At 37.8% G+C, this 13,704-nt stretch overlaps 1 protein-coding gene across 4 annotated transcripts in view; it reads left to right on the top strand.

Moving 5' to 3' along the window:
* cdk14 (cyclin-dependent kinase 14) overlaps nt 1-13,704 on the top strand; it is a 279,683-nt gene that overhangs the window by 156,554 nt on the left and 109,425 nt on the right. For all 4 annotated transcript variants that reach the window (XM_012964199.3, XM_012964198.3, NM_001102988.1 and 1 more), the window contains 2 exon segments: nt 5,466-5,586; nt 13,296-13,389. In XM_012964199.3, coding sequence (XP_012819653.1) covers nt 5,466-5,586; nt 13,296-13,389 — 215 coding nt within the window.

Raw genomic sequence — 13,704 nt, forward strand, 5'->3', positions numbered from 1 at the left:
TTGCCCTCGTAAGATTTGGATTCCATTTCAATGTGACCACAAAATGTTTCTGTTGTTATGACAACTCTGTTTTTGCAAATGTATCAAGTAAAGATTAAATGCTCCTAGGAATATAATTTAGGCAAAACCTTAAGTTTTAAACTTTAAAACTTTGTCTTATTTCTAAGGCACAAACTTGTATCATTCTCCTCTTTTTATCATAACTGTATATAAGAGGGAAAGAAAAATATGACACAAGTTTGTATCATTTTGTGATATTAATGTAACTAAAATTGCAATCAGATTATCACAAAATTGCATGAATCACAAAACAGAAAGCTGCTTTTATGATATAAGAAGAATCCAGATTCAAGACGCAATCTTTCTAAAACAGCCATTGAAAGAAATGTTGTTGAATGAAACTTCTAAAACATGAAGTCAAAATTGCCAAGAAGCCATGATACTGACCTTTCCCTGCACAGCAATTTATTCTAAAGCCTATCAGTTCCCTACTTTAAAGGATGGAAATATCTAGAGGGGCAAGATAATTGGTATTGTTAGCCGGTTCATTTAGAATGGAATTTCATCATAGGTTTTGCATAAAGCAGTGCCTATAAATAGAATATCCAAGATGGGTGCAGGAATCTCTGGCTGAAATGAAACACTGCACAAATAGTGGAAGAATTTCAACCTGTAGATTTTTTTTTCTAAAGAAAGCTGAGCAAGAGCAGTGGGAGAGGGTTAGCAGGGCTACAGTAGTCAGTGTGTATGCTGGCTCCCCTGCCCTCCCACAGACATCCACAAGTAACTTGGCTCTACTGCTCTCATTTTCATCTCATTTTTAGCTTAAATTATTCTCATTCACATTTTTTATGTGTTTGTTCATATTACTATTATGCTGCATATACTTAGTGGAACACCTTTCAGAAGTTGTCAGGTGCAAATTAATCTTGGCTACCAGCGAGCCATCTGTCCCTGGAACCTTGCCATCCATGCCACTTTGACAGCCTCACTGTTTATGACTGTAAGTCCAGGTACTGATCTCTTACTGAGTTGTAAAGTACACTTAATTAATGAGGGGTATATCACTCATACACCCCTGAGTTATCACGTGGCTGACAAACAGTATTTTTTAAAGCAATCATACTCTGGCTGCATACGCATGGATTTTTCATACAATTTGGACACATCCTGCCTGGAATGTATGATCATCTGTTCATCTGCATGCCTCCAAAACAATTCATAAGGCAGATCAAATAATGGTGTCACTGCACTGCATTTGGTTAGTTCCGGGTTTGATTCCAATCAGGGCAGTACTTTCTCGATGGAGTTTCTACACATATCAATATAAAAATAATGGAATTACATAATTTTTACAGGAGAGGGCTTCAAAATGTACCTGGGAAATAATGTATCACTACTTTTAAATCAGTATCATTGAGTGTTGTATACATTTAACTGGTCCAAAATGTATATACCCCCAAATACCCCCTAAAAATCATAGATTTGTATCCCATAGTGTACAAATGACTACACTGTGTATGTATATATATATATACATATATATATATTATATAGGAACAACACAGGGACTTTGCAAAAAGACAAAGTATTTAATGAAAAAGATCCGACGTTTCGAGCACCAACTGTTGTCTTCCGCAGGGAAAAAACAAGTGGATTGTCCCTGAGGAAGAGCACAGTTAGTGCTCGAAACGTCGGATCTTTTTCATTAAATACTTTGTCTTTTTGCAAAATCCCTGTGTGTGCGGCTCTCTGTTTCTTTATATATATCTATATATATAGCAATAAATATTCTGTGACCGGCACACCCTTTAAAATCGTCATAAGTTTATTTTAGACATATTGTTTTAAAAGAATCCAACGTTTCGTTCCTCAATCGGGTCCACTTTTAAGATGATCATATACTCCATGGAGATGTCACGTCAACATCTATGATCATCTTAAAAGCGATCGGGGTAGATTTCAGATTTGGGGCACAGCCCATTCCTCAAGAAAATTATTCCACCCTTTTTTTTATGGAAAATAAGCTTGCCATTTGTCAGAGCTTTATAGAACTACCTGTTTTCTACATAACAGATCCCATACATGCATTTCCATACCTGTATGTTCATCTTCAAGAACAACAATGATGATTGATGAACAATTAGTGAATTTTTTTCATCCGTATGGCAGGATAATAACGGTGTATATTTTGTATGATATACAGAGCCCTCCTTTGTTAGAGTACTCCAGGGGTCTGTAACAGCTGTACTTATTACCATGTAAATGAGCCAATAAATACAAGAACACACAATTTCTCTAATCAGCATCCTGAATTCTGCCTTAGCTTGCAGTGCGGTGTGCTCTCATCCCTGTAAATGTTGGCAGCTGAACAGATGAGAACAATCCCGGCCAGCACACACTTTGTGGTCTCTTCCCATAATACAGGCAGCAGATAGAGGAAATGTCAAAAACAGATTTTTAAAAAGCCATAGATTAAGCAGTTAATGTGCCTTACATTTGCAGTGTGATTCATGCTATTAATGGGTATGGGTATCTGGCAGGCACAGTCTAATCTAGCCCTGCTAATACCTTTGAGGCTATCTGTATGGGAAACACTAACGTGTATTTATTTTTATTTATAGTCTGTTGCCGCAGCATTGTGAAGTACATATCTGGAATGCAGCAAATGCTAGTGGAAGTTGTAGTTTACCAAGAGTTGTTGGGGTCCAAGTTTAGGCATCCCTTATATTAAAGCATCAGGTATTTCATTTAAATTCAAATTAGCCCCATGGGGAATTACACTGATGAATTACATGCAATGCAATTATTGACCAAATGGAAACCTTGAAATTACTGTCAGTTCCCTTAGTGGACTGAGTAGCCAGATGAACTGGAGTTAGTTAGGTGAGCCGTGATACAAATGCAGTGGAAAGTGCAAGCACTGGTGATCTAGGAAAACAAGTTGTGCTGAGTGCCAGGCCAGAACTGGCAATCTGTGGATTCTGCCAAATGCCAGAGGGGCTGCTGTAAGATGCCAAAGACAGTCACTATTTATTGGGCGCCTCTGCGTCCTGCAGCCCAGTGCATATTTTGAATCCCAGAGCAGGCCTGTTGAGCACCACTTATCATGTGCCCATATATATGCTAAAATTCTGGATTTTGCATTTTGCATTGTGGGTAAAAATCATGGCCATTTTTGTTGAATAAAATTCATTTTGCACATAGTGCTGCTTTATAAATGAGCCATCATGTCTTATTGGAAATGGTTGTGTGATTTTACCAAGGACATTTTCCTGCCAGCTGCTCAGCTGCACCCAAAGGAGTTTTCTAGAGTTTTCTAGAAATGCCCTATTAGTGTTGCTTTAATAGGACAGGAGGAAATCCATTCTCATTAATGTATATACCTAAGGGCTGGACATTTTAACAGGATGATACTAACCATGTTTATACTGTACATATGGCTCTGCTGGTCTGTCCTACATTGGGGGTGCTAGTGTACCTGGGAGCAGCTATTGGGGTTACCCGCTGATACACTGAGCTGTATCTCACTGTGACAAGCCTTTGAATATTGCCCACAAGCATTTTGGTTTAAAAAGACAGTGTGGATTCCCCCATTGGGTAACTATGGGAACACATCACATTTGGAGACACAAAGCTGACATACATGCTGTGCTAATTAATGCTATGCTAGTGTTTACCTGCATCTAAATATTCATACACAATTTCATGAATATGCTCTTTCATCATTTGAAATGCCATTTTTTGGTTGTTATTTTTTATTTAGATTCATATTCAGATTCTTACGGCAGTTACTAATTCATTTACTTAAAAATTCTGCTGCTGAATATTATTTTAAAAAAAGTATATTTTTCAACTTATGAACACAGCCTGTAGCAGTATGCATTTCACATTTCACACTGTTATTAGAGGTAGTAGAAAAATTATTTTATTTAACACACTTTTTAACCAAATTTGCATTTAAGGTTTGTGAATATCAGGTTCAGTATCATATACTTCAGATATGTTGCATAGTATTGCATAGAGCTGCTGTACACACACACTCATACACCAGCTCTAAGCTGTGTCATCATTCCCCACCCATTCTTTGGCTGTTGGTATAGTAACTGTACATTGAATTGCAAGTTTTATTGTAAATCACTGAAATGTTTTTTAGTATTTTAGGCATCAGTAGGCCCAAAAAAAGGCCACTCCCAGTGCATCAGATGTAATTCCTAATTGCCATTGTTGATTATTGATTTTAATTGTCTCATATGATCAACCAACTAATTGTAAATGCATTTTTCACTAGTGAGAGTGTTCTTATTGGTCAGATATTGAATTTAGTATAAGGAGTGCAGTGTGATCATTTGCTTTTTAGACATTCATAATTGTAAAATAAAGGCAAACCTACCCTTGGATTATATATATGCTGCTTTTCTTTAACTATTTAGGGGTTTGGTTCAATGTGCCCATTGGAGCCCAGTGCAGGCTGCTCTTTAAGCAGAGTTAATATGCCATTAATGGATTGTAATAAAACAGTGCCCTCCAGTGGCCACAATCCATCACAATACATTGTTTGCCCCGTGTTTCAGAGCAATAATATGTAAAGGAAACGTCTCTCGAATGCTAGGGTACGTTGTTCATTTGCTATTTCTCCCATCATTAGTTTTATTCCACCAGCAAATACAAAGTACAATTAATGAATAGTAATTAACAGTGATGTAAGTGTAATTTCCATCAATTTTACACTGATTATATTTCCATTGAAAGGTGCCATTTAACTGTTAAAGGGGTAATTGAACATTTAGCATGGTATAGCAGTATTCTGAGACTGTTCAGGCTTTTTTTTTGCTGTTTGTTGATTTTTTTTAATTATTTGTTTGTCCTGTGGCTCTCAGGTTTGTAATTGATGTGACTGATACAGTAAATAAAAAATTAGAATGAAAGATAAATAGGATAGGGAAGCAATTTCTTTTTACTGGGCCCCCCTGCAAAATATATCTGGGACTCCATGTCATGGTAATGCAACCTCCAACTCCAGGAAACAGATCTGACTGCCTACTTGCAGGAGGGATTTAGTGCCAGGTAAATGCAGAACATTTCTGGGTCCCCATACCTGGTCACAGGGTCTACTTACTGATAGTTTCACCACTGAAATAGGGTCTTACCAAAATGTTAAGCAGTAATAAATAAGACCAACAGTGAAATTGTTGTCCACATACAGTATTTTTTGGTTGTTAGGAAACATTCTCAGTGTTACAACTATAAGCTCAGAGAGGACTTTGACTTTAACTTATATATACACCAGTAACTACAATTCTGAGAATATGACTGATATTTATGACTGACATCAGGCTATTGTTTTTTTACCCAAAACAAATGCGTCTATGTAGTATGCAGGGCACGAACATTTCAGATAAACCAATGTATTCACTATTGTTGCACCTGCATTGAATTTGTTATTTTGTGATTTGCTTCTTTAGGGCTTGCAAGAGCCAAGTCTGTACCAAGCCACACGTACTCCAATGAAGTAGTGACTCTCTGGTACAGACCTCCAGATGTCCTTCTGGGCTCCACAGACTATTCCACCTGCCTTGACATGTGGTACGTATGGTAACTTTTATAAAGATTATAATGTAATACTCATAAGCACTTTCTTTTTACAGTTTACTGTGAAGTTTGTTGTCATTCACCCTTAAAGCAAAGGAAGCAAAAGTTGAGACATTCTCCTTTCCCTCGGTGTCAATCATTAATCTCCTAAAAGAAGTTTATGTAACTTGAAAAGATTTTTTGTGTGTACCCAGAGAAAATTATCATAATAAAATATATATATACAAGAGTGAAAAATGCGAGGATAGCTCCTGTAGCTTTGTGAAATCAAATGGGGGAAAAAAACATGTTGATATGTACTTCTATGTTGAGTAATTTGTCCCCTATTTATTGTCCAACAAGGATCCTTAAATGGACCCTCGAAAATTACCATTTCCCATACTTTTCATGATGTTACAATAGAACCCGTATTTTATGGTTTTCAGGGGACCAGAAAAAAATTGATGTTAATTCAGGGAAAATGTCAAATTAGAGAAATGTGATTTGCATTATATATTAGTGGGACCACAAAAAGATTCTGTAAAATGAGGGAAAACTTAAAACATGGGATGTAAAATTGAGGTTTCGCTGTGTTATAATTTTCCTAAAATGTTTGTTTTAGTAATAAATGAGCAGCCATTTCTTAGGAAGATTTTTTGATAACATGTACAAAAAAGAATACTGGTCACAGCAACATTAACAGACGCTTCTGGGCTCCACAGCAAAATCATTTCCCCCCCTAAAGTTGAAAATCAGCCATTTTATCATAAATATGTATTTAAACTGCTTATCAGCTTCCCACTGGGTCCCCTATACCTCCTGGAGCCTGTAGCAGTCACATGATCTGCTACCTTAATTTGTACTCTTACTGGCTGTCCTCTCCCTGTTTACTCCTATACACAATGAATTGCCAGTCTAAATTGTGGTTCAGCAGGGATTCACCCTCGTTGTCTTTCCTGCTGTTTCTGAATTACAGCTCTGTACAATCCCAATAAGCCATTAACTGCCAGAATGTAGATGAGTGAGGGTAATGGAAACGGCAGGTCACAAGAACATGGAAAACCTTGGTTGGGTGCACATTACTAGAGAAAATAGCACAAAAAAATCTGATAAATTACAGAAAAACCTCTCAGATTGGAGCAAAATGAGCTTTTTGTCACAGTATATTTTGTAGGAGGTCCTTCATACCGACATTTCCACTTTGGGTGATCCACAACTGGCTGCTTAAACAGCACTATTATGCATTTGTTAGGGAAAGGAAACGATGAGCGGGAATTGTGGGACCATGTAATGAATGAGACTTGGTAGGGGTTCCTCAGGAATAGAAAATGAGATGGGACTACAGTATGTGTGGCACCAGCTGGGCCAGATAAATGGACAAATATTGGATTTTGGACTATGCAAGGAAGCAGGTGTTGCTGACTGCAGGTTATTTTTATGCTTCATTTGCTATTGCAGAGAATTAGAATTGTAACTAGAACTTAATGACCCACGTGCAGCACAACGGTCTCTTGTGTTCTCTCTCCGAATAATTGGCAAAAAACACAGTAATGAAGATGTACATGAACTCACCGTGACTGCTCGCGGCACTCCCTGAAATGGGCTGACTTTAGTTCTGTAAAGTTTACATGGGAAATTTAAAAATATTAGACCCTTTATTTAATGTAAACCTAGTATAATACATCAAATTATATTTTAACATATCAAAGGACCATGGATAAAATTCACAATAATTTTTCAACCATAGCCAAAGAGAAAAATTTGATGAAAAAATTATGAGGGTAACCCATTTATAATCACAGCCTTTCTTATTGCATTGAACATTGGCAAGTACTGTCATTCTGTGGAAGGCAGAACAATACCTACAGTACCAATTAATGTGGAACAGCCTTTGTTCTGTACATATCAACACAATTATTTAATTATACATTAGGGTCAATCTTTTAGTCCAGGTGAGGCCAGTCTAAATGTTGGTTGATCCAGAGGTGGGATTTAAAACAACCAATTAAGGCTCCAAAATATATACCTAAAGGTGCCCAGACACATTCAGATCTGCTCGCTTGGCGATGTCGCCAAGTGAGTGGATCTTCTCCCGATATCCCCCACCTACGGGTGGGCAATATCGGGATAATCCAGGCTAATTCGATTGAATTATAACGACAGGTATAGGCAAAGTCAGTCCAGAGGCCGCATCAACGAGCCGATGCGGTCCCTGATCCGACTAGATTTTTTAACCTGCCCGATCGATATCTGGCCAATTTCAGGCCAGATATCGGTCGGGCAGCCCCATCGGTAGTGCCCATTAGCTGCTGAATCGGTACCGATATCGGCAGCTAGAATTGGCCCGTTTATGGGGACCTTAAACGAGAATGCAAGTCAAAATTTAAAAAGCATACTGTAGGCTTCACACTGCTGGAGGCTGCCAGCACCATATCTCAGAGAAGCAAGCAGGGATCTGGGAATTTAGATATGCAGTAAGTACTTAAAAAGAATGCCTTTAGACTTACTTTTAATTTATATTAACCCTTCCTAGTCCTTTAAGGTAGACCTAGATGTGTTACTGTAATCAAAGTAATAGAGAACAGTGCAGGTATGGGATCTGTTATCAAGAAACCTGTTATCCAGAAAGCTCCAAATTACAGGACTGCCATCTCCCATAGACTCCATTAAAATTATTAAAATTATTTTCTTTTTCTCTATAATAATAAAACATTACCTTATACTTGATCCTAGCTACACTATTATTAATCCTTATTGAAGGCAAAACAATCCTATTAGAATGATTTTGGCTGGGGAGCATACCCCATTTATTATGCCAGTGTACCACAAAAACAATCACGTTTCGGTGGGCACTCCCTCCCTTCGTCAATAGACCTGGGTCATTTTGCAATGCATTTTTTGTGGGAGACAAGCAGAAAACCTCAGCTGCCAGGCACACTGTATCCTCAAGCTCTGTTTCTGAATAGTTCTTACTATTGGAGAATATTTATACTGGCATCAATGATGGCTGGCTTAGGGCCCACCACAGAACCTCACACAGAAAGCCCACTCTTACAACATTTAGATGTAGAATGACTGATGGAGCTTTTCCTTGGATAGGGCCTATTGGGGGATCAGACTCTGGCAGGCCAGTCTGACACTGCTGACATAGTTTTAGTATCAAACAAAATAGTCACCCCTGCTATAGAAAGTCCAAATTACAGCTACATCCAAATAATGCTAAATTCCATTTAAGGCCACACCCCATTGCAGGCTTTATATCACAAGATAATAACATTAGTGAAGCTTCTGGAAGCACCTAGAAATTCCATGACTGCTGAATATGAAAACTAAGCCAGGCTTGAGGTAGAAGTTAAAAGATACAGTGGATTAGATAAATCCATCCATTACACTTGTTCATGTGGCAGTCTTTATTACACCACTAAGTAACACACCCCTTGTATTTTTTATAAACCATTAAAGAGACCAAGTGCACTTTGTAACATTATGGTAACTATCATTGTCTAGCTCAAGGGTAGGTGAAAGAGGGGGATGCCTACAAGAGGTCTATACCAAAACCTAACCATGCTAATGCCCAACCAGCTAGAGTAGTCATAACTACATTGTTCCTGTAAAGGTAAGGCAATTTATGGCAGGGGTCTACATTTAAAACTCAGCAATAATTTAGCCATTTTGTGAAATAAATGAATACGGAAGGTACAGTATACTAAGAATCACCCTTTATCCACTGTATAGGTCTATGAATGTCAAGCTGCTAACACTGAAGTGTCTTCTGGGAGCTTCAGCTGTCAGTGTTTATTCTTTGTGCTTCAACTTCAAGGCATATTAAAGTGATTGACAACTCGTCTCCCCAAGAGATTATGTAGCAGCTGAGATATTGATATGTTTTTACAGCAGAAATCAACTTTAATTTTACTGACTATGGTGTTTGTGTTGTTTATGCACTACCTGACCTTGCCTATGCAGCAGGGTGAGAAAACCGCATCAGCAGTACAGACCGCTGATTGTCAGAAATGGTCAATAGGGACAATCATCTTAACTTTCCTTGTCAAAAACCTCCTTAGAAATCTTTGTTAGACACATGTGTGTGTCCCTATTGTTGTTCATCTTCTTGGGGCACAAATGCATGAAGATCACGTATAGTGTGACATTTTTCATTAGACAAAGCAAAATATTTACAAAATGGGTTTCCTAGGGTGGAAACAGAGAGATTGAAGGATTAGCACTCAGTTGTGTACCTTATAATATTCTTACTTGCTTCTGGCAGCTCCACAATTCAAAAACCTGCTTTTGTGTTGTTTTATGGGAAGAGCAATCTGTAACTGTAACAGATAAAAACAAACTATACTTGTATATAAAACAACTAAAACATCCGCATGAGTTATAAGTCAGAGCAGGGTGCAGGGCACCAGCTTCCTTAGGCTGTAAAAGAGATCAACAAGCATGGGCTTTCAGCTCCCAGCCATCGTCCAATGTCATGTTTTGTTGCTTGTAAACCATCAGCCATTGCATGAGTGGAAACAAAGTTCCACAGTACTGTCCTTAATATTATTTCTCAAGGATAAGCAAAGAAGCCATGCTATTAAGCTTGCATGGGTTGACCCTCTTGACCCTCTTCCCCTGGCCTGACAGCTGTGCCCAGCAGAAGTGATGAAAGCCAGGATCACTTGCAGACAGAACACCAGGCTGAAGGTCAGAGTTCTTTATCTGTCTCGTCTGCAAGCCTAGGCATAAGCCCGGATACTGTAACCCTTTGGGTGCTCTCATGAGGCATGAAGGACAGCCAATGGTGACTGGTAACATTTTGGTCTCAATAAATGTCATTTGGAATATAGTTTATAATTTATTTTGTTTGCACTGACATTGGATCAGGAGTAAATATATTAGATTTTAAGCTCAATCGGCAGGTTTTAGCCTGTAATTTGCATTTTGTTTGCTATGTACACTTATATATCAGCAATTATGTTTTGATAAAAATAAAATGAATCATAATATGTGTTTATATGTTGGCCAGTACTGGAGATTGCAGTTGTTTCTGTTTCTCTGAATCATAATATTCATGAGTTATATCATGGCTATTCATATATTTATATCATGGCTGAAAGCCATTATCCACTGTGCAAGATATATATCACTATATATATATATAGATAATAGATAGATAGATAGATAGATAGATAGATAGATAGATTTTACTACATTACTTACTATTGCAGTTAATATTTTTGATGGAAATGTGATTCATATAGGGAATAGTATTCTAAAGAATGAAGGAGGGGGCTAAATAAATGTTAAGCCAGTGTTACACTTAACTGCCTAGCCCTGAATATCAACTCTTTTATGGAAGGGCTCCTCTGAGGAAAAACACATCTTTATTCAGGGAACAAGTGTAATTTTTGAAGAGAATGTCATTGTGTTCATCTGGAAGGGAAATTTCATTTGAAATGTCAGTGTCAGAACTTGTGATATGTAAGAATTTTGCTGTAAATGTCAGTTCTGTGTTAAGGGCCTGAACGGGAGGATGGGGGAATCTCATCTGTATGCCACATGTGTGTAATGTGTCATGAGAGAGGCCCGTTTAGACTATTTCCCTTATTAAAAATATAATACCTTTGCTTTTTGCAGGGCAGACATACACTCAAGACAGTATCTGCTTAATAACATAGTAGCTGATTTAGGGGTTACACACACTTAATTAAATGCGCACACATACACACATAGGCCCCGGCATTTCAAGTACACATAGGCCTAAACAGCCCCCTACCAGCCCAATAAATAGTGACTGTCTTGCTTGGACAAGAGCTTGGTGCCTCTATATGGTGGTGGAATGTCTTGATCGCTGCTCCTGTCCCTATAACTTAATATATCCTCTCCCCTTGTCCTTTATCTTTGTCAGTTATAATTTTACTATCATTAGTCTAATGTTATACTGCCCTCATACTGTAGTCCTAAAATCCCTCTGAGTCGGTCCAATGAGTTTGAGACATTCTTTGTTTTCAGATATTTTAGAAATATAAATATTGCTTTTTTTCTCTGTAGTCAAGTACTTGTAGTCGTTTTAGTCATCCTGGGCCTGATAATACAATTTGGCTTTGTAATGAAACTCAGAGAAGTTCATCTTAAACTTACCTTGCATCCATTCCAGGTACTATAAGCACTTGACTAAGATTTATTGCGCCTCTCACTGTGTAATGGAGCTCTAAGGAGCGTAAATGATGAGTGGCAGTTTAATCAATCCTGCTTCTTCTGTAGGCAAGCCTGGACAGATGGAACATGATTTCTAATCTCCTACTTTTCCAATTTACTTTAGGCATAGGGGTTTGTAATTAAACTATTTTTCTGTCCTATATTATCTTTCAAGGGAACAACAAAAAAATGTTTATATGTGGTTTTGTTTATGAATATTGGAAGCCTGTCTCAGGGTAACACCATTGTAGTCTGGTCCTGGGGGGAATTGCCATTCACAGTGCACATCTTTTTAGCAGAATGTTAGAGTACTCAATACTGGAGACATGCCAGCTTTCCCAACAGCAGAGAAGGGGCCCTGGAAGGAGCGGCTTTGAAGTATACTGTGCATCTGCTGTGTTTATATTACAGACATTCTGCTTTCCTAGTTTGCCCTTAATACTTGGAATGTTGGTTTTAATAAACAAGAGAATGGATAGGGAAAGGATAAACATGCACCCTTTACTTCTGTTTGAGTGCCTTCAGTTTATTGACAGAATCTGAGGACTCCTTAAAGGAAAACTAAACCCCAAGAATGAATGCTTAACTTACTGATAGTTTATATCATATTAGGCAGCCTCTTAAAGAATCTTATCAAACTGGAATATGTATATTAGTAAAAACTGAGCCACCATTTAGTGATGGGCTGTGTGTTCCTCAGAGATCAGCTGACAGGAAATAATTCAGCTCTAACTGTAACAGGAAGTAGTGTGGGAGTAAAAGACAGAGCTTTGCCCATTAATTGGCTGATGGGGCCTACCATGTATGTGTGCCCTTGGTTTGTTTGTGTGCACTGCGAATCATATGATCCTAGGGGGTGGCCCTTAGTACTTAAAATGCCAATTTTCTATACAGGTATAGGACCCCTTATCCAGAAACCCATTATCCAGAAATTTCCAAATTGTGTAAAGGCCACCTCCCATAGACTCCATTGTAAGCAAATGATTCTAATTTTTTAAAATGATTTCCTTTTTCTCTTTAATAATAAAACAGTACCTTGTACTTGATCCCAATCAAGATATAATTAATCCTTATTGAAGCCAAACAATCCTATTGGGTTTATTTAACGTTTAAATAATTTTTAGTAGACTTAAGGTATAGGGATCTAAATTACAGAAAGACCCCTTATCAGGAAAACCCCAGATCCCAAGCATTCTGGATAACAGGTCCCATACCTGTACTTAAAAAAGTATATTTTTATGAGAATTGTTTATTTAGATGAAGCAGGGTTTTACATATGAGCTGTTTGATGGGATTTATTTTTCTAGAGACCTACATTGTTTGGGATATAATCGGCCTTGTGACTGGATATATTTGTGCCTTCTAAGCACCCTGTTTTGAAGGAAATTACATGTATTATTAATGATAAGCCAACACATACTAAAAATAGTAACTAGCTGAGGGGTTAAAATAGTGAGATGTTGATTTTATACCATTTTGCTGTTGCTTAACTTATAGCCCTACTGTAGTTTCAATGAATTGCCCTCTTTCATTTGTAGGGGTGTTGGGTGCATATTTGTGGAAATGATCCAGGGAGTCGCTGCATTTCCAGGAATGAAAGATATCCAAGACCAATTGGAACGGATATTTTTGGTAAGTGCAATAGTCTGTTTGATTCCCTGTATGTTTTATATTCATGAGATGTGTAGCAACTGAGACTGATTCAATGGGTTATGCCTATGTGCAGCTATGGGTATTTTATTGACCTTTTACCTTATGAATATGTGCTCTACATTGCACCCATTTCAGACACCCATTGTTTTCAGCAGTTAGGGACACCATATTTCATACTGAATTTAAAACAGATATATATTGGCTTATCTGTTAGTGGACTGCGCTGTACACTAATGCTATAAAACTGTTGGCCAATTGAATGGCAAGTTTACAGCTGTAGTGCACATAGCAATA

The sequence above is a fragment of the Xenopus tropicalis genome, chromosome 6 (assembly GCF_000004195.4).
Source record: "Xenopus tropicalis strain Nigerian chromosome 6, UCB_Xtro_10.0, whole genome shotgun sequence".
Classification (NCBI taxonomy): Eukaryota; Metazoa; Chordata; class Amphibia; order Anura; family Pipidae; genus Xenopus; species Xenopus tropicalis.